The sequence below is a fragment of the Curcuma longa genome, chromosome 13 (genome assembly GCF_044706935.1).
Source record: "Curcuma longa cultivar G26 ecotype Majalengka, Jawa Barat chromosome 13, ITB_CL_G26_1.1, whole genome shotgun sequence".
NCBI lineage: Eukaryota > Viridiplantae > Streptophyta > Magnoliopsida > Zingiberales > Zingiberaceae > Curcuma > Curcuma longa.
Genome location: NC_133873.1, coordinates 3921743 through 3944428, shown reverse-complemented (window position 1 = coordinate 3944428; position 22686 = coordinate 3921743). Strand labels below are relative to the sequence as shown.

At 39.5% G+C, this 22686-nt stretch overlaps 1 protein-coding gene across 4 annotated transcripts in view; it reads left to right on the top strand.

Annotated features, from left to right (window-relative positions):
- The window catches only part of LOC141844114 (two-component response regulator-like PRR37), a 30899-nt gene that overhangs the window by 2990 nt on the left and 5223 nt on the right, over positions 1-22686 (top strand). For 2 of the 4 annotated variants that reach the window (XM_074732119.1, XM_074732117.1), the window contains exons 3-5: positions 20339-20500; positions 20605-20738; positions 20943-21125. In XM_074732119.1, the coding sequence (XP_074588220.1) occupies positions 20339-20500; positions 20605-20738; positions 20943-21125 (479 nt within the window). Of the gene's footprint in view, positions 1-20211; positions 20254-20338; positions 20501-20604; positions 20739-20942; positions 21126-22686 lie in introns of those variants that run through there. The other 2 variants (XM_074732120.1, XM_074732118.1) reach the window with 2 other exon arrangements.

The following is a 22686-nucleotide window of genomic DNA, read 5'->3' as shown; positions in this document are numbered from 1 at the left end:
CCTCCTCCTTCTCCTTATTGTTCCTCTTTCTCCTCCTCAGTTCCTCTTCCTTCATCAATTCATCCTCCACCATCCTCTTCCTCCTCTTCAGAGCAACTGACAGCCAACCAAAATAAAATGATACTATTTTGAACTAGTATTGTTTGTTTTGCTAGCTTGCTGAAATTTTATGTTGGGTAGAAACTTTAAACTTTGGCCTTCAACAAATTTATAATATCCCAATGTTGATATACTATTTATGTGAGAGTTTGCCCAATTGATATTTGCATATCCAATAATTTATAGATAACCGTGATTATTAAACTCTTTTGGATCATTTTTGAGATTTCCTAGAGTTCTTAAAGCTACTTCTAAATGATGATGACGATCCCAAGGAATTGAGTGTTCACACTTACAATAAATGAGATGTAAGTCTAATTATTCCAACTAATCTTTTACACTTGCATAATTAGAATGTAGGATCTATAGGAGTATCAATGGTTTTACTTCCTAACCTACTTCTTTCATTATGACATATATCTCTTAAGTAAACACTCTATATACCAGAAAATAGTTTATAATGCCTAACCCTTAGTTTGAAAATGTTGATGAAACTATAAGGAGAATGTGCACTCTTGATTGAGAAAGATAATAAAACATTGAGCCATAGGATATGTTCTTAATCATACTAAATTAGAGAATTATAGAATTCAATTTACCAAATATCATGCCCTATGAGACTAACCCAAAGGCATCTAAAGACCACTCTCTCCTTGAGCAACTAACCCACAAAGTTACTCTATGTATACCTCTTCCATAAGATCCACGTAAAGAAAAGTGTGGAAGGAAAAAGATTATGTAAGTAGTCCTTTTTACCTATTATATTATTCACCAGTATAATATTACATTCAAGCCATTATAATATAAGCTAATCACAAATATAACCTTATAATTGCAATAACATCCTTAACACTCCCTAGCTTAAGGATATTATAAAAAGCTTGTGTAAATATACTCGGTCCTAGGACCTCTTATGGGCTTAGTTAGCAAGTCTGCTTACTTGCATTAATGCAACAAGGACCTAGCACAATAGTAGGTCATGCAACTTGTGGTGCAAGCGATTCTGATGCAGATACAAGCGGAGCAACAATATGCAGTAGTGGCAAACTCTATGAGCTCCCAACAGTAAGCCATCTGGGCTGCGCCGCAACACAAGAGAGTACCTCCACTATCTCCTTCGTGCAGAATAGTGCGGGAACTACTAGCTCTTCTAGCGGAACCTCTGTTATCTCATCTGAGACCGCAAGTCATGCAAGTAGGGATGGAAACACTCAAACAGAAACTTTGTCATCGACATCAAATAGTGGCTCGAAAGGGCGGTCTACTGTAAAATAGAACATAAGGCAATTGCGGGTGCAAGCAACCCGAATAACTAACCGATGAAGATTGCATAATGGAACATAAGGGGCTTGTGAAATTTCAAGGAGGCATCAATGTGATTGGTTTGCTGGAAACTAAGTTCAAGGAGGGTGCGTTGGATACCATCACCCAACGACGGTTCCTAGGTATGGGCATAATGTACAATTTTCTCCTTTCTGACTGTGGGTGCATCCTTCTCTTATGGGACAAGCAACTTACGGATTTGGAGGTGCCGAAGACATCCGAGCAGCTCATTCACTGTCGGATACGATGCATGATTAGTGGGTACTTGCCACCTTCGTGTACGAACTTCACTCCATTGTCACTCAGTGGCCACTATGACAATCGCTGGAGGAGCTTGGAGGAGACATCATCAAGCCTTGGCCGATCATGGGAGATTTCAATGCCTTGTTCTTAGCAGATGACAAAGTTGGTGGGCAACCGACCATAAATTATGAGCTACAAGATCTTGAACAGTTTGTGCAAAGTCGATTGATGGTGGATTTGTGATCCATTGGCTATCGCTTGACTTGGACCAATGGTATGGTCTCTTGCAAATTAGATCGAGTTTCGATTAACTCCCATTGGTTGATGATAGATTTCAATGGCTATATGGAATTCCTTCCCTCGGGGTGCTTATTTGACCATTCCTGCTACATCATCTCCCTCCTTGGAGAGAGTAGGAGTACGTCGGTCTTTCAAGTTCTTCAACATGTGGACCTTGCATCCACAATATCAAGACTTGGTTGCAGAAGTGTGGGCAGATTCAATTCTTAACACCGATCAGTTCATTCTGAAAGGTAAACTGGGCAGACTAAAGGCAAAGTTGTGAACACTGAATTAGCAACATTTTCATCATATCTCACATCAAGCGCTATATGCTAAGGAGGCTGCCCAGGGAGCCCTCTTGGGGGAGCCCCCTATTGAATATGCACAATTGCGAGATTGTGTAACAATGCTTGCGGAGGCAGAAAAGTCATTTTACCGGTAGCGAGCAAAATGCACATTTCTGAAGGAGGGTGACAGATGTACAAAGTTCCACCATGACCTGGTGAAGAGGAACAACAAGCGTAACTCTATTGTAGCCATCACGAATACCTCAGGGGAACCCACCACGAGTCTTGATGAGGTTGCCGTAAAATTCGTGAATCACTTTCAGAACTTGCTAGGGCACATGACGCATTGCACATCGCTGGACAGTGAACACTGATAGGGCAGCGACTTATGGATGCCCAACAACAGGAACTCGTCAATCCGGTCACTCTAGAGGGAATCAAAGTTGTAGTGTTCGATATTAGCAGCAACAAGGTGCCAGGTCCAAATGGATATGGAGCAAAGTTTTTCACCTCAGCATGGGACACAGTTGGGCCAATTCCCAACGTGTAGTGCAGGAGTTTTTCTTGATGGGGAGCTGCTCCGATAGTGGAACCATATGCTAATTGCTTTGGTTCCAGAATCTGGGCACCTCTCCATGGGTGTCAGACTACCACCCAATCTCCTATTGCATGTTGAACAATTGTATATAAGACCATTGCAAAGATCCTGACCTGCAAAGTAGCTGAGGTAAAGGATAACCTATTTGACCCAGTGCAAGCGGCTTTTATATGGGACCGTTCCATTGTGGAAAACATACACTTAGCGCATAGAATTACCGTAGAAGTATGTCTGGAAAGAATCTTCCCGTGTGGTATGCTCAAGGTGGACCTTCAAAAGGCCTTCGACATGGTGGATTGAGATTTCATGCAAGCGACACTTGCTGGTTTTGGTTTTCCCCAACTGTTTCGCGGATGCATTAGTGAATGCCCCACCACAGTTTCATACTTCATCAGCCTCAATGGAGGGTTGCATGGTTTCTTTCGTGGCCAACGTGGACTTCGACAAGGTGACCCATTGGCTCTCTTACTTTTTGGATTATGCCTTGAAGTGTTCTCAAGGTCCTTGAAGGAAGTATCAAAGTGGCTTGGATTTTATTTCCACCCATGTGCGCAGACACCGACATCACACACTTGGCATATGCGGATGATTTGCTGTTGTTCGTAAGGGGGGATGAGTCCACCATCACCCTAATAGCAACTTGTTTGAGGAACTTCAGTGACACTACTGGACTTACGACTAATCTGCTCAAATCCAACCTGTATTGTGCGGGTGTTGATCTATAGACCAAAGAAAGGTTGTTGCAAATTATAGTTTTCCAACAGGGGGCTTTCCCGTTCCGGTACATTGGAATTCCACTAGCCATTGAGAAGCTCTGCATCAACAATTACAACACCCTTATTGATGCAGTGGTGCGGAAGATGACCTCTTGGCCAAAACACATGCTGTTATACGCGGGTAAGGAACTAATGAAGACAGTGCTGCAAGGGGTGGAATGTTTTTAGCTCGCAATCCTTCGCATCCCAAGTGGCGTCATCGACAAACTCTATGGCATATGCAGATCTTTCGTATGGTCAACGAAGCATCCCCTATTTTCCTGGGCCATCATTTGCCTACCAAAAGAGGAAGGAGGCTACGAAGCACAAAATTTGTATGTGTGGAATTCAACCTTGTTGTGTAGAGCATTATGGAACATACATCACAAAATGGACTCTTTATGGGTGCGCTGGATATATCACCAATACCTCAAGCACATGGACATATGACAGTGGCGAGCCAAAGCCTCAGATTCACCATTGATCAAGAGAATGCTACAACTAGGGGACCAAATTGTGTAGCAAACGAGCGGCAGAGCAGTGCCAATATGAAATTCATTGACTAATACATCTTAGAGAAGAAGGGTCGACCAAGGCATATGAATTTTTCCGACCGAAATGGACCAAACAACCATGGGTCAGAACTATGTGGAAGGCGTATTTCTTGCCCAAGCACAAGTTTATGTTCTAGTTGCTTGCTCACGGAAGGCTGCGGACAAAGGACCAATTGCCATATGAACCATGCAAGACTTGCCCATTGTGCCAGCAAACTAATGAATCGAGGGAACATCTCTTCTTCCAATGCCCTGTCAATATGGAGGTATGGACAAAGGTGAGGAGATGACTAGACATCCGATAGAATCTTCCTAGCGTTCCAAGACTATTGCGCACCATCCGACGGACATACCGAGGCAATGGGCGCTTGGTCAAAGCACGACTTTGGACTGTTACATACATGATATATCTTTTGTGGCAAGCTAGGAATAAATGCCAATATGAGGGCGATGTGCCTCATATAGATGGATATTTTGCAAAGTGCAGACATATGTCTATTGTTTTGTAGACATGTAAACATGTACAACAGTTTTTGAAGTTATAATATTTACTGTTCATCCAAAAAAATTTTAAATTTGACAAATTATGTGATGATTTAATTGAACTACATCTTTTTCTAATAAAGTGTGGATCTCTATGGGTTTTGCTTCCTAGTTAAATACGTTATGTGCATGACACACTGATTGTTAAAATACAACTTTATTAGTACTTTATGAACATCCCAACTCAATTGTTGATTATTTAACTTACATAGCTCATATATAGCTATGCCATGACCCTGTACTTTGCCTTTGCACTGATGCTAGCTATAAAAGACATTACTTCTTGCTTTTTCAAGAAATCAGATTAGCTACCGAAAATATGGAAGTGTGATATAGATCTTGTGTGTGGGAGAAGCTACCAAGTAAGTTAACGTTACCTTACAATCTAATCTAAAGGTGATTTTGATCTTGATAAAGAGTTTCTACCCTTTTTCTGGAGCATTCTTCATATACCATGAATCCTTAACGTGGTCTCTAAATTTTTAAGAAACTAATTACACTAATTGGAATGACATGTCTGGTCCTTGTAATTGTATAATTCAGTTTCCTGAGAAGTCTTGTAATTGCTTCTGCCACTAATTAAATATAAATATCTCCTCATAAGCAAGCTTTCTCTATCCTAAGAAATTATCTTAGATTACTGAGATCCTTGCTTTGAAAATGTTCATGATTATAGACTTTTAGCCTTTTGATCCATGTAGAGTCATCATCAATTATAATGATATAAAATATAATATAAAGAGAAAATAAGGAGGATGGAGTTCGTAAACACTGAGGTAAGATGAATTACTAATCATGTGAATTGAACAAAGGCAAAAATGAATTTTCTAAACCATGTTCTAGGAGATGCTTCAGATTATACTAAGACTTATTTTACTCTCCATACTAGATGATTCCCTCAAGCAACAAATTTATGAAGGTTGCTCCATGTATATTCTTTCATGAGGTAATCATAGAGAAAAAACATTTTTAATATCCAACTAGTGAATGAAGCACTTAAATAAAATGCTAAGGTAAAACACAGTTTAGTTGAAGCAATCATAACTATAGAGTTGACTGTATTCACTAGCCACTAGTAGAGCGTTTAATCATTTATAATGCATGTAAGTGATTTCCTCACTATGAATACTCATTTGCAACTTAGTATGTATTTTTTCCAAAATTGGTACCTATTTCCAATAGCATTAGAATGCAATGCTGCTATCTCCTCGGTCATACTTTGTCTTTATTCTAGACGTGCGAGAGTTTTTGAAAGTCTTAGGAACAGAATGTGAAGATAAAGAAGAAATGAATATAGAATATCCAGTTGAGAGTGCTACATAAGATAGGAAATGAGAAATGAGATAAGAGGTAGAACAATTGCAAGTATATTTTTGAAGAGCAATAAGAAGATCTAAATAAGATGTTGGATCCAAAACCAAAGATGGTGTTGGGCAAGCATCAAAGTCTTGAGGTCATTACTGTAGGTCTTCAATGATGGAGGCTCTAATATTGATAGTCCTATAGGAGAAGGTAATAAAATGAACAATCACGTAGGGACTAGAAGCATCTCAACTGTAGACACTGAAGTAGATGGTGAGTCTGAGAAGAATAGAGTGGACTCTCAAAAAGGTGAATCAACATAGATTATAACTTAGCGGAATGACAATGATATTCTTTTTGTATCCAAGAGTAATAGCCAAGGAAGATGTACTTGACCACTTTAGGTAATTATTTATTTTTGTCCGGAATAATATGTGGACAAAAGAATAACACCTAAATACTTTAGGTGGAAGATGATAGATATGATCACAAGGAAATAGATTGGCAAGGGAAACTGGCCATTAATAATAGAGGACATAAAATCTATACGATAATATATAATAGGAACAATATCATGCTAAAATTGAGTGTAAGGAAATGTTTATGTAAACTAGAAGTGGTTGAGCAAGTCTTAATCAAGGATTTTTTTCTTTCAACTCTACCATTCCATTTGGGGGGGGGGGGGGGGTTATAAGAGATCGAAAGAACTGATAGAAACATCTCTTGGCATTATCACTTTTAACACCTCAACTAAAAAAGTACATCAAATTGAGATTGTATCTCCACATAAATAGAAGGAAATTTTGAGTAAATTTCAAACCATCGACTATAAAAATTATCATTTTTGAATAGTCATAACAAATTATGTAAAAATCAACTTTGGAAAAGACTCAATTACAACTCTAAATATTAGAATAAACAAGAGAAATTTTGTAGAAGCATGGCTTTAAACACTATGGAGAAAGATGGATAAATATGTTTTCTCAATTAATAAGACTCATACTCAAGACTCTTCATATGAGATAAACAAAGAGCTACCTTTTGAAGTCTAAAATGGCACGAATGACCAAGGCATTTGTATATTTGTAGAGAATTCTAAATAGGGTTAACCACAAGAGCACATAGAGATGATGTAGATAGTCAATATGAACCTTGAGACTTATGCCTTATGTTACTCACCTTCCTTGGATCTTGAATGGAAATAAATTTATCATAAATACTATGCATGTTATGTAGTAAGTTGAAGGTTTTATAAGCTTATTGTTGTAGGGCTCATGCAATGCGTTCGTAGAGCTCACGCGACACATTATGCAATGCGTTCGATCTATGTCGGTGGCCGAATTGGGGCCCGACCACCTTTCCAGGGTTAGAAGCGTGAGCGCAAAGCCAAGTCAGGGCGTGGGACCAAGCCAATCAACCTTGAAGTCAAGTCTTTTGTCTGACGTGTCATCTAATCGGACCGGATCTTGACTTTCTGGACCAAGTCATACCGACCCATAACATGAACCTCCCCATAAGTCTAGTCGAAGGAGACATGAGGCAGACTGACTAGACTAGTTTGTCCGGTGTGAGCTTGAGTTAGATTTGAGGTAGGGGCGGTAAACCGGATCCTCCTAAACACTTGTGCTAGATGACGTGTGCCCTCGAATGAAGCGATGCACGTCATCCCTCACACGCCGCATCTGCTTCGATCCTTACCGAGGCACATTTATGAGGGTGAAATCGCTGATGCGACAACCGAATTTCCATTATTGCAGAGATTTGATGGGATGCCGAGCTTAATCCAACGGCTCGCGGCGCATCCCGCACTTTGGCGCTAGCAGATCGGATGGCTCGGCAGGTAAGGGCGTGAATATATGAGGGTTAGGGAGTAGACGCGCGGCGCATTCACTATCTTCATCGTCTTCTTCTCATCCCCTTGTGTCCCAGCGTCTCTGTTGTCCCCGGCGAACAACTCTTGTTGCGATCACTGTACCGGTAGTGTGTAAATTTGCCCTTCCCTTCCTCCTTTCTTCTTCAAGTAGGGTTCCTAGCTTTGGAAATGGACCCCGTAGGATCCCCAGCCCCTTGGTATACGTTATTTCATCCACCTTCACCCTTGAGCCCAGAGTGGAACTTAGGGCTATGTTCGAAGTGCCCGGTAGCTATAGGATTAGGATACCTGAGTTGGACCAAAGGCCACATACCCCACCGCCCGGCTTCATCACTTTCTTCCATAGCCAGCTAGCCGGTGACCTTCGCTTTCCCATTCCTGAATCCTTTCAAGATATCTCGACCTACTTCCACATCCCCCTCTAATAACTCACCTTTAACTCCTTTCGACTCCTCTACGGAGTGACCTTAGTCTTCTGAGTCTACCAAATCCCACTCAGCCCCGCCTTCTTCCACTTCTTCTTTTACCCAAAGAGGATGGAAGAAGGCGTCTTCTACTTTACTGCAAAGCCCGGGTGCAACTTCTTAGATAAGTACTCGACTTCGCACAAAGGGTGGAAGTCCCGATTCTTCTTCGTGAGGTGCCCTGACCCTATGAACTTCCTGACCGAGTGGCAACCCGAGCCATCGAGTCTCCCCCCTCTAGGATCGTACCAGAAGGAGCAAGCCTTCATAGAGGTAGTCGAGTTGCTGAAGGACCTAAAGTTCAACGTCACCAAACTAGTAGGCGAGGAGGGTCTGCTGTATCGGGGGCGCCTTAGTCCAATGGAAGCCGACCTGCTCCAACCACTCAGTAAGCATTCACTTTGAGTTCATTTCTGTGAGAACTAACTGATCTTCGATTTTTTATGCAGAGGATGTCTGGATGAACGCCTCGGTGAACAAATACTTGAAGTGGGATCGGGCGGCCTTTGAAGCCTTATGACCCCAGTAGCTTCGGAGGAGAATCTTGGAGGAGTCGGGAGCCCAGAAGTTGGGAACCTGAAGGAGGTGTAGCCAGATGTGGCCCCTTTGCCATCCGAATAAGGGCAAAGCGCACGGGAGGGGGAGCCCGAAGGGATCCCATCCACCGTGATAGAGGCCCTCGAGGGCCTCATGAAGTCTTCGTCCTCCCGACCGAAGAAGAATAGTAAACTGCTCTCCATGGCCCAAGAGGAGAGGTCTTAGAAGAAGGTGCGAGCGGCCAAGGTTCCAACTCCAGTCCTAGGTACTTCAGCTCCTGAATCTGTACCCGAGCTGACCAGGCTAGATCAGAGTGACTTGATAAGGTTGACCTCCCTGGCTGAGGCTCCCACCGACAGTCTAAAGTTGAAAGCTCCCCTTGGGGACCCTACTATGAAGCTGATTAACCGGGCTGACGTCGACCAATCGACAATGCTTCCTCGAGCTGGTCCTACGTAGTTTGGCGAGACGAGTTCCCCCACGGAATCGGGCCTAGGGGCTAGTATCGAGACCTCGGGAGCAGAGAGGCACAATCTCATGGACAGGATCAGGGCTATACGAGGGCTCGAGGCCTTTTGAAATGTGGATCTTCTGGAACCCGGTGGTCGAATGAACCACTCAACAGTAAAGGTAAGACATGACCCTTCCCCCGAATTCCTAGGTGATTTTGTACTGCTCCTTCGGGGCTTTTTTTCAATGAAGAATCTGTTTTGTTACTGTATCTTTTAACTTAATAGAAATTGGCGAAGGTGCATCCGTAGTTAGGCTTGAGTGACGAGAGAAGGATCCTTGACGGGGATGAGTGTGGAGTGTTGCGAATTAGGAGGAATTGGGCTCGAGGTAGGGCCAATAGGACTGGGTGTCTCTGGGTCTAAGACTGGGGGATAGAAGGAGCTCGATCCGTGACTATGTCTGAGTCGAGAGAGGTTGAGCCCTAAAAAGGGCAATTGGTTTCAGGACGCCATTGGTCCGAGATCAAGGGGATATAAAGAGCTTGATCCACAATTATAGCTAAGTCAGCAAAGGTTGAACCCTGAAAAAGACAATTGCCGAGGAATGTTGCTGGTCCGAGACTAGGGGGATATGCTTCGGGACGCCGCTGGTCTGAGACCAGGGGATATAAAGAGCTCGATCTATGACTATGTCTAAGTCGGGAGAGGTTGAACCCTAAGAAGGGCAAATACTAAGGGACACCACTGGTCCGAGACCAGGGGATATAAGTTTCGGGACGCCGCTGGTCCGAGACCAGGGGGATATAAAGAGAGACTTGAGAACATAGGTAGCCTACAAGGAGAACATATTTATTAGAGTCATCAAAGAGAGTACAAAAGGGTATACATAAAGGGGGAGGAGTCTATCGAGGCCACTCGGAGTCGGCTCTCTGAGGGGTGTCGACTTAAACTTGGTAAGGCCTCAGGTGAGCGGAGTTCCATGGCCGAGTCAGCTCCTTGCCTTCGGGATCGGCTAAGTAATAAGCACTCGAGCTTTTCTTTCGGACGACTCAGTACGGGTATCCCCAGTGTGGTTCTAGCTTACCGACGTCTCCCATTGGCCTTACTTTCTTCCACACGAGGTTCCTGACTTGGAAGGTTTGGGGGATGACTCTTTTGTTGTAAGTGTGGCACATCCTCTGTTGGTATGCCACCAAGCGAGCAGTTGCCTTATCTCGGGCCTTACTGACTAAGTCGAACTCCATAAGCCTTCGCCTGCTATTATCTTCATCGTAGAGCTTTCGTCGGTCCGATTCCATCCCAACTTCAATGGGGACCACAACTTCGCCCCCGTAGACTAAGTGGAATGGGATTATACCAGTGCTTTCCCGAGGTGTAGTGCGGTAGGACCAAAGAATGCAAGGAAGCTCCTCGACCCAGCTACCCCCTTAGTGATCAAGCTTGGTCTTGAGCCCGAGCACTATCTTCCGATTTGACCACTTCGGCACCCATTGCTCTGAGGGTAAGCTACCGACGTGAAAGTTTGCTGAATGTTGAGGCCTTTGCACCATTCCTTGAGCTTCTTCCCCTGAAATTGTCAATCGTTGTCTGAGATTAGTCAGTGAGGTATGCCTCACCGACATATGATGTTCTTCCAAAGGAACTTGAGCACGACATCCTCAGTGACTCGGGCCAAGACCTTAGTCTTAACCCACTTGGAGAAGTAATCCACAGCAACCAGGAGGAATTTCTTATGTTGGGGTCCAGTTGGAAAAGATCCGACTATGTCCATACCCCACTGATCAAAAGGGCAGGGAGTGGTGGCTGTCTTCAAGAGTTCAGTCCGATGCTTAGTGATGGGTTGATGCTTCTGATAATGAATGCAAGTGGCCACCAGCCGAATTGTGTCGGCTTGTAAAGTGGATCAAAAGTAACCAGCTAAGAGAACTTTCCGCATCAAGGTTCGACCTCTGATATGGTTTCCACAGCAACTTTGGTGAATTTCTTGTATCACGTACGATGTACTCGACATACTTGGGGCCGAGACACTTGAGCAAAGGGCATGAGAAGGCTCGTCGGCACAAATTGTCTCATATCAAGGTGAAACGAGCGACCCTTCTTCTGAGGAGGCGGGCTTGGTTTGAGTCGGCGAGCATCTTGCCTTTCTGTAGGAATGCCAGGAGAGGAGTCCTCCACTCTTCTTGCTCCGACTGACTTCTTGGCCGGTCAATCTGAGCTATCAAGGATTCTTGCGTAATAGGCTCCTTAGCTTCCCATTTAGTCAAGGAACTAGCCATCTTGGCTAGCCCATCTGCTTTGTAATTTTCAGCTTGGGAGATCTTTTACAGGCAGCACTGCTGGAACTCAGCTTTCAATTTGTTGAAGACTTTAGTATATCTCTTAAGTCGATCGTTCTTAACTTCGAAGTTTCTCTTGACTTGCTGAGCTACCAGTTGCGAGTCAGAATGAATCAGGACCCGAGCTGTGTCGACTTGCTTCGCAGCTTGCAAGCCTGCCAGCAAAGCTTTATACTCGACTTCATTATTAGAGGCCCTGAAGCTTAGCCAAATGGAAAGTTGGATCACCTCCTATCAGGGGGAGATCAGTAGGACATCTACTCTGCTTCCTTGCTTGGAGGCTAAGTCATCTACGAACACTTTCCACTGGCCCTCTAGGTCAGGTTTGGGGATCTCAGTCAAGAAGTTGGCTTGAGCCTTAATAGTGGTGCCAGGTTGGTAGTGAATATCATACTCGCCGAGCTCCACAGTCCATTTGATAAGTCTTCCTGAGGCTTCCGGGTGAGTCAATACTCGTTAGTTGCTGTTGGTCATCACCTTGACCGGATGAGACAGGAAATAGGGTTTGAGTCGGTGAGTTGTTAAGATTAGGCTCCAGGCTAGTTTCTCCAGATCAGTATATCGGGTTTCGGTATCTTTCAGCAAGTGGCTTGAGAAATAGATGGGGTGTTGGACTTGACCTTCTTGCTTGACTAAGACCGAGCTGACCGCCCACTCAGTGGCCGAGAGGTATACCCATAGTGGTTTACTTGGCAGAGGCTTGGATAACCGAGGCAAGTGCATCAGATAAGCTTTGAGGTCTTCGAGACCCTTGTCACAAGCTTTATCCCACTCAAACCGGTGAGCTTTCCACAACATTTTGATGAAGGGCAAGCTTCGCACGCCCGACCTGGAAATGAATCAGGAGAGGGCGTGGGACCAAGCCAGTCAGCTCTAGAGTCAAGTCTTCTGTCTGATGTGTCGTCTAATCAGACCGGATCTTGACCTTCTGGATCAGGTCATACCGACCCATAACAATTATTATTTTATAAAATATTTAATATATATATATATATACTTAATATATAAATCATCATTCTTTTATCCGTTTACTATACAATATTCTCAAAATAAAAATGCATTAATCTATAAACAATTTAAAGTTTTGAAATAAATGTAACATAATCAATCTTTAAAATCCTAAGGTGTCGAAATTGAATCATGACTATTGTAAATACAAGGTCTTGGACTTGATGCCTTTGTAATAAAATTTAAAATTGAAGATCAATCTTCATCACTAGTGTAAATGCAACCTCTTGGACTTAATGCCTCTATAATAAAATTATAATTATGACTATTTAATATCGTATAATCATAATAAAAAATAGATTTTAAAGTTATACATTCAACCGTTATTGTGAAAAATTCAATAAATATTAAATATCTCATGAGATAATATTAAAATTTGATCTCAATATTCAACATCTCAAATATAACCTAATAGTAAACATTTATAGCAATAAAATATTAATACAATTTTTTTAATTAATATATTTTATATTTAAAAAGTATTAAAATTATATCTGTATGGTATGATATAGTACTGAAACTGTATTGTTCTGATCATAAATCAAAAGTTTAGCACAATTTAAAATTTTAAACCTTGACTACACGTGTGCAATCCGTAAATGATGACTGCCCCACTAGCAGTAGCAACTATAGTTATGACCTAAGAGTGAAAGAAAACCCAAGACTAAGAGAACTTGTTCCAAGGCAGTCCAACTGGCACCATCAAAAGCTTTCTTGAAATAATTTTAGAGCCACTACTTACTCATGTGTGATATGCACTACTTGATTTCCTTAAAAGCATATAGTGCAGTTAATAGTGCTCCAGCCTTTAATGAAGGTAAACTGTTGCTCTCTGATCAAATCTACACTTATGGTGATAGAGAGCATGAATTTTCAAACTAATCATAATCTAAAAGGTGCTCTAGAGCCATGGGTGGAGCTTACATGGGTTCAGTGTGGGCAACTGCCCATATTGGACTGTCCACACTGGGCCTAGACAAAATATATAAAAAATTATTACATATTTTTTATACTAAACTTCTTATTCGTTTCCTTCCCTCTTCGTAGCAAGCAAGGTCCTCCGCAGCAAGTAAGGAATTCTGTTCAAAGGTAACCTTAAAACTTTGTTTTCCTGTTCAGCAAAAAAATGCAAGGCAGCGATGCTGCTGCTCGTGCTGCCTGGCAACCTCTCGATCGGTTGCTGTGCCACCAAGCATTGACGCGGTCACTGCCTCTCCAGGCAGTGACGCGGTCGCCTTGCGAGCGGCTGCTGCCTTGCGCCATCGTGTCACTGCTTGGGCAGCAGCTGCATCACTGCCCGACGGGGCAGCAATCACTAGCAAGGCTGCCTTGTTGAGCAGCACAATAGACTATGCCTTCCTATGATAATTATACAGTAATTATAAATTGCAGTTCCATATACATATATCGGCATAAATCTTTGTTTTCATTCCTTTTTGCACATTGATATGCTACTACTAAATTGTGTTTGCTGCTAAACTAAAAAACTCTAGCATTCTAAAGCTTCCCCCCCCCCCCCAACTATGCATGCATTTTTTTTTCACACACACACACACAAAATTCAGCAACTAAGCATGCTTTATTATATTAGATGGCTTTAGGATTTTCAGTGTTTAAGTTTGGATTGTTAGTTCATTTTTATTTATTTATATTAGGAAATCACTATATCTATAATGCATAGATTTTTTAAAAGAAAAAAAATCCAAAACTAGAAGAATAAAATATTGGAGATGTTAGAGTTGAAGAATTTGATTTTTTTGCAACTACCGGTAGATCCTGGACTAAGGACTCTAATTTGTGCTTATAATGCTAACATTAAGGATCAAGTTCAAAGGATATATTTGTAAAAAGGTTCATGTCAACCTTTAGGTTATGAATTCCCAAAATGAAAATTTAAAGTAAGCTAATTTAGATGGTTTAATCCTTCATGATTTAAGGAATTTGATGATTGATTGAAATATATTATAGAAAAAGATATCACATATTGTTTATATTGTTATAACTTCAAGACAACTAAGGGAAAATAAGCAGGTGGGGAGACTTTTGTTAGCGAAGGATTCATTAATTGAAAGCGTAAAGATAGATTAAATATTCATGTTAGCCAACATGACAGTGAACATCATAAAACTTAAATGAATTGTGACGCTTTGATGAATCAAGATGAGCACATTCAATTAATTTTACACAAATAGTCAAAATAAATGCAGAATGATTTATCGTATCTGTCTCAATGCTAACTTTCTTATCTAATTGGAGTTTTTAGGTGCTCATAATAAAGAGATTAATGATGTGATATTGAAAAATATTCTTAAAAATTATAAGTTAACATCACTTGATATTTAGAAAGATATAGTAAGTGCTTGTGCAACTGAAACAACTAATGTTATTATCAGAGATATTGGTGATTCATTGTTCTTTATTTAGTTTATGAATCTTGTAATGTGTCAACAAAGGAGCAAATGTTAGTTGTTTTGCATTATGTGGATAGTAGTGGGTATGTAAATGAGCGCTTTATTGGAATTGAATATTTCATCAGTATTACAACACTCTCACTTAAAGTTGTCATTGATAAGATATTCTCTAAATATAATTTGTGCATGTCATTGATAAGATATTCTCTAAATACAACACTCTCACTTAAAGTTGTCTTGTAATGTGTCCTCTCTAAGTCGAGAGGACAGAGTTTTGATGGAGCAAATAATATGCAGGGTAAATTTAATGGTCTAAAAGCACTCATTTTAAAGCAGAACCCATGTGCATTTTACATTGTTTTGCCCATTAACTTCAACTAACTTTATAGTTGTGGCCAAGAAAAATCTCCCGATTTCTAATTTCTTTCATGTTGTTGGTGATGTGATAAATGTTGTTTGATCATTTTGCAAATGTTCAGATCTTTTTCAGGAGAAACAGTCATATTTTATTGTTGAGGAATTGGAGAGGCGGTGAGATTTCAAGTGGTCGGGGACTTAATCAAGAAACTATCCTTTAACGTGCTGGGGATACACATTGAGGGTCGTATTATAATTCTTTGATTAGTTTGATTTCTATGTTCTTTGCTGTCAGTGATGTGCTTGAAATGATTTTAGAAGATGATTTTGCTTCTTGTGATCAAAAAATTAAGACATTTAATTTATCGAAATCAATACTTTTATTTGGTTTTGCATTCAATCTACATTTGATGAACATGTCTTAGAGATTCGAGTGAATTGTCGACAACATTACAAAAGAAAGAATATGATATTGTGAATACAATAGATTTCGTACAAATATGCAAACACCGACTCCAAAGTATGAGAGATAATGGTTGAGATTTATTTTTAGAAAAGGTTCACTGATTTTGTTGTTTTTATCAGCAAATTTACGTTGATATTCTCAAAATGGATGATATGTTCACACATTGAGTATCACGTGGTTGTCCTCATTGTAATCTACCAGAAGTGACAAATTTGCATCACTATCGTGCCGATTTATTTTACCGTATTATCGATATGCAACTTTAAGAGTTAAATGATCGTTTCTTATAGGCAGATACAAAGTTATTTTTTGGTTTAGCTTGCTTCTGTCTACAAAACTTCTTTTTGACTTTTGACAAGAAAAAATTGATTCAATTAGTTGAGTTTTATCCACAGGATTTCTCAAGATTTGATCTCATTGTATTTGATGATCAACTTGAAACTTATATATGTGATATGTGTTCTAACAAAACATTTTAAGGATTGAAAGACTTTGGTGATCTTGAAGTTAATTATGTCAAAGAAAAGTATGGTGTACCCATTGTTTTATAAGTTTTTGACATTGACATTAATTCTACCGGTTGTGACTACAACGGTAGAGAGACTGTTTTCTGTCATGAGAATTATGAAAGATAGGTTACGCAATCGAATGAGTGATAATTGAATGAATGATAGTCTTATTGTCTATGTAGAGAAATACACTTCTAACAGTTATACAAAGGTTTCAAAATATGAAGACTTGAAAAGAACAATTGTAAAATAAATATTTTGTGGTGCTTTATGATTATAAGATTTTATATATTTTTTGCTTTATTAGTTAAGATTGACATTAATTCTACCGGTTGCGACTACGACGGTAGAGACTGTTTTCTGTCATGAGAATTATGAAAGATAGGTTACGCAATCGAATGAGTGGTAATTGAATGAATGATAGTCTTATTGTCTATGTAGAGAAAGATACACTTCTAACAATTATACAAAGGTTTCAAAATATGAAGACTTGAAAAGAACAATTGTAAGATAATTATTTTGTGGTGCTTTATGATTATAAGATTTTATATATTTTTTGCTTTATTAGTTATATTATATTATTGCTTATGTTGAATCAATATCTTAGCTCTACCCCTGTCTAGAGCAATAGGCTTGAAATTGTCACTGTTAGAACCGATGGAATCAAAATATCTCCACAATGGCATGATATTGTCCACTTTGGGCTTAAGCCCTCATGGCTTTGTTCTTGGGCTCTCTCCAAAAGGCCTCATACCAATAGAGATATCTTTCATCCTTTTAAACCTATGATCTTTTTCCATGTGTTTTAGATGTGGGACTATGTTTGCACCCTTGTAATCCAACAATTCCCCCTCAAACAAAGGACCACAGGCCCCCCTCAAACCCTTCGGTCCGCCCGACCTACTAGGGCTTCCTGCCTAGCCGCAACTAGGATTTTCTGCCTGGTGTCTGGTCCTCTTGATTCAGACACGGGAGCACCCACTTCCTTTGTTTAAGGTTCAACCCACATGGTTAGATCTGGATCATGGCTCTTCCGACAGTTAGTCCGGTGAAGAGCGGTCTCGCTCTGATACCACTTGTTAGAACCGATGAAATCAAAATATCTCCACAATGACATAATATTGTTCACTTTGGGCTTAAACCCTCATGTTTTTGTTCTTGTGCTCTCCCCAAAAGGCCTCATACCAATGGAGATATCTTTCATCCTTTTAAATCCATGATCTTTTTCCATGTGTTTTAGATGTGGGACTATGTTTGCACCCTTGCAACCCAACAGTCACGATCCAATTATCTCTGGTCGGATGGTGAGCTTGTCGTATCGACAGTTGTTGACTTGCAAATCATTTGTATGGTGAAGTGGGTCACAATTATTAATATGTTAATGTACTCTTTTGGGTAGTCAATATATCCCTTTGAGTTTAGTATCACTGACTCAAAGACGGAGCCACGTGAGGGCTGCCCTGGGCTATAGCCCAACGCTCACGTGGTCCAAAATAAATAAGTCCCACGTGGCTTATTATTATTTATATTATATTAGGTATTGAATTTTTAACAAAATTAATTAATTAATTAATCAAATCATCGAACACGAAATGAAGGTGTTAGATTAAAATCGGATTGGGGTCGAACAAAATTCATCGGGTAAGTGCAAAGACAAGAAATATGTTGGTCCAAAATGGAATTAATTTGGATCTGATTTGGCCAAGTTATGGTTGATGCAAGTTTAATTAGATTAAATCGGTTTAATCGATTTAAAAACCAATAGGAAATTTTTGAGAAAAATAGTACCTAGCTCCCACCGCCTCGCGAGCAAGCCTCCATGCACCGGCTTCTTCTTCTTCTTTTCTTCTAATTTTCTCCTTCCTCATTTTTTTTTCTTCCCAACTATAATTCATTTATTATCGTCGGAGCTACCTGAAACCATCGAAAAAGAGGATAAAACTTTCGTTTTCTATTCCTTTCATTTTTGTAGTTGTTTTTGTTATTTATTCATTTTTCCCTTGGTCAGTTTAAGCAAACCAACAATAGTTCCTACTGTTCTGTTTGATTTATCTTTTAGTCTTTTGGCTTACTTTATTTCTAGTCTTTAGCAAATGCCAATAGTGGGAAGAACAAATCACCAAAGCAGTTTTTCATCCCATAATAGGAAGCTCTAATTTTTATTTTGTCTAGCCTTGTTGTCCTTCGCCCTAAGTCCAGCAAACAACAAATAGTTTATTCAATAGTAACAAATATTGAATAGTATATCGAGGTAGTGAGATCAATATTCGATAGTAACAGATGTTGAATGTCACCATTGGAGAAGACAAAAAGCAATCAGCTTTGCCGCCTGCCGACAACGGTGAAGTGAGAAAGAGGAGGAGAGTAAGATGTTGCGGTGAAAGTAAGTATTCCCATCAACTCTAATTCAAGTCTCCCCCAAGTATAATTTCTAGCTCCGTCCTTGCACTGACTTATTATCATTAGTGATGCGAACATCCATTTGGGATGTCAATATACTCTGTTGGGTAAGTAGTAATGTCAATGCGCAAGTTGGACTCTTTTCTTTAAAATAATATTGTTCCACTCACATAGTTACAATTTTTTACAGTCATCTTCTAAACTATAATAACTTTCAACTTGAAATAGGAACATTTCAGATTTTAAGTCCAAGTGCACTTTCAATTCTTTCAAACACTTAGAAAAAGAAAGGAACTCAAGAGATATTTGAGTGGCTTAGCAAGAAGAGTGAAATTGAAATTGTAGGAAATAAGGATGAAAATCTACCTATTGAAGGGGTGTGACCTTCACAATTTGACCTTTGGGAATGCACAATGTCGTTAGGTATTGTGTATTGTGCCTTTTGATCAGTGTGTGTGCGACATGAAAGTCGCAGCTATTAGTGTGAGCTTGGTGGTTTAGTGATTTGCGGATGCCGGATGCTGGATGCAGACAGTTGTTGGTTGCTTGCAGGCATGTGCAACTGTTTGCTGCTTGTGCCACGAAGGCAGTTGTTTGCTGCTTTATGCTACCCAGGCCATTGTTCAATAGTTCATCCATGCAGCCCACCTACTCTTTTGGTCCATTGGCTAAATGATCATTTGATTATATGCCTACTTTTGCTATTATTATTCTTATTATTTTAATTAAGCTCTTTTTTATCTCAATTAAATCTGACCTTAGATCTAGCCTTTGTTCGTAACCTAACTTTAGAATTTGATGATCCCAATTTTTCTCAGCCAAATTAGATTAAAAAATCGTTTGTACACTTTTTATTGATCCCATAAGAATTAGCATTTGTACTTACTCAAATTATCATCCATATATTTACATCTACAAAAATGCTTGCATATCCTTATCTAATCAAATCGAACCAAATTGACGAACATTATGGTTTCCTTCATTCCATAAATAATTTGATATATATATATATATATATATATATATATATATATATATATATATTATTTATCTGAGGAACTGATTAGCGATGAATTACTGACCAGATAACCCATTCTTATTATTATTCGATTAATTGGTTATGAAAAATAATTTCTAATAAATTTGTGTTCTTATTTGATTAATTGGTTATGCAAATAATTTCCAACAACTCTCACTTTCCTCTTATTAACTTTCATCTTCAACCCTGCCCTGCACTTTCGCGTATTATTTTTTTCTGAGCATCTCTTGGTTTCCTAACAATGTTATTAAGGTAGCTCTATGCCTTCCGATATAAAATGAGCAGTGAGAGGAATCCGCATTCAGTGAACAATGTTTTCCTGCAGATAACCACAGCATGATGTATAATGTTTTCCCGTAACAATTTTGAAGTTCTCAGATTGTTAATTTCTAGTACTTCAGTGTTTACCTAAACAGTTCAGTTTCTTATCTCTAGCCATAGTCTTTATGTACCTATACAGAATTACTGTAGCTGATGAAACTTTCTCACTCCCTTCACAGTTACAGTTGCTGCTAATGGTTTGCAAGCATGGAAAATCTTAGAAGACCTCTCTAATCATATTGACCTTGTCTTGACTGAGGTATTCATGTCTGATTTCTGTGGTGTCGCTCTTCTAAGCAAGATAATGAACCATAAGACCCGGAAGAATATTCCTGTGATTAGTGAGTATCGTTCCTAAATTACAGTTGATGCCATTTTGGATTTTGTTATGGAATCAATTTCCGTTGGTACTTTTAATTGCTACACTGATGAGCTTTATGTGCAGTGATGTCGTCCAACGACTCCATGGGTACTGCATTTAAATGTTTGTCAAAAGGTGCAGTGGACTTTCTAGTGAAGCCTATTCGTAAGAATGAACTTAAGAATCTATGGCAACATGTCTGGAGGAGACTTCAAAGTGTAATTTTCTATTCGCGCTGTTAAGTTTCGGCATTTTAGGTTCTAGCTTAAGCCTATAAAAATCAACATAAATGGTGGTTTCGTCCATCGAAATCCAGTTTATCGTTTCTAATTTCTTCATCATGTTTTGTAAATTTTTTGTGCTTGGTACATTTGCCTTAAGGTCCAAACTAATATTTTCCTCTTATCCTTCTAATCGGGAAGTTTATTACTCATTATCAGTCCAGCGGCAGCGGCAGTGGCAGCGAGAGTGGTATCCAGACCCAAAAGTCAGCCAAATCAAGAAGCCCTGTTGACTCTAAAACCAACAGGGGCAGCAATGATGAGGATAACGGTTGCAATGATTTGAATGAAACGGATGGCAGTGAGAATGGTAGTGGAACTCAGGTATGAAATTAACTACCGCTGGCATAGTAATTTAATATTTTATAACTTAAAAATTGCATTTTGGATTTGCAATTGTTGAAGGAACAAGAAGAGAATAGCCTTGATCTTGTATAAGGCTGTTGATTATTGCCTTTCCGTTACTATTCAAAGCCTCATAAATGCTTCATGGTATAAGGGTAAAGAGGAGCATCAAACAATAATAATTTAGGAGACAATAAATTATGGTAAGTTTTGATTTGATTTATTGATAATAGTAACCGAATGAGGTTAAAACCTTTAAAAAAATAAAGGTAGGTAGACATCCAAAAACATCTCATGCATCCTCTCTTCTTGAGTTTTAAACCTTCTTATCTTCCATACATAGAGATTTCCAAGGCCTTATAGGTTTATGGAGTTATATAATTTAGAGTGCTTTTGTTCAAAGATGAGTGATCATTATATCATAGGAGTTGATTATCGAACTATGGAAAACCGTGCAAGACAAGTATCTTAAAGATTAAGAAGAGAGAGAGCCCACCTCTTGTCACAACGAAATTAGTTTCCATTAATTTTCAAACAAATTCTCAATCTGATCGACATTCAAGATGACCATTAGAAGAGCCATGTTCAAACCAACAAGCCATTGTCGAATCAATGATCCACCAAGCCACTTTCAAGTCACGAGCTGCCAGGTTGTTGAACTTACTTTTGACCTCATAGACTCAAAGGGTATATGACAATCTTAAGATAATAATCCCTAAATGGAGACATAGGTTCGCCTTCGGTGAAAGTTGGGAGAAATTCTCCTAGAACAACTTAAGAGATGGCAATGGAAAATGTTATGTTGCCTAATGACTTTGAACCTAGTAGGGTTCTTGTTGGAGAATTACCTACCAAGTTTGATGATCCTCAAACAAAAATGACATTAGAGGCATGGAGTTATAAAGATTTCCTATGCAAAAATTATATCCTCAAAGGTTGTTCAACAAGTTGGAGAACCCTCAACCCAAACACCCCAAACCCTATAGAATGTGAATAGTTATGCAAAAACACCCAAGGCTTTATGCGAGTCGATAGATGAGAAATATAAAGTGAAGGATGATGGTTAGAAGAAATTTATTATCAAGAGGTTCTTATGTTAAGATTAGCATGGAATGGATGGTCAACAGCTAGGGGGTAAATATATTGTCATATGAAAATTAAAAATGACTTTCTTTTGCACACATAATGACAAAAAACTTGTTAGTACACTGTACGCATGTGGTGCTTATGTGTGGATTGGGTTATGTAACTTATGTTGTGTTAATTCATAGTTGGAATAAGATAATCAATAACAACACTAATATGATATATCTTACATGATTTGGACTTCAATTCCAACCCACGGTCTACTGCCCTACTCATATTACTCTTGAAATCCAATGAGGACCTCCTTTTACATAGGTGAAGAAACCTCATACATATAACAAATAAGAGCAAGAGAAGGATTTCCAAGACAAGGCCTTCTTAAACTCTTTGTCATTTTTCTACACTACTAAGTTGTTGGAATAACAATGCTCAATTCATACACCTTTATCCGGAG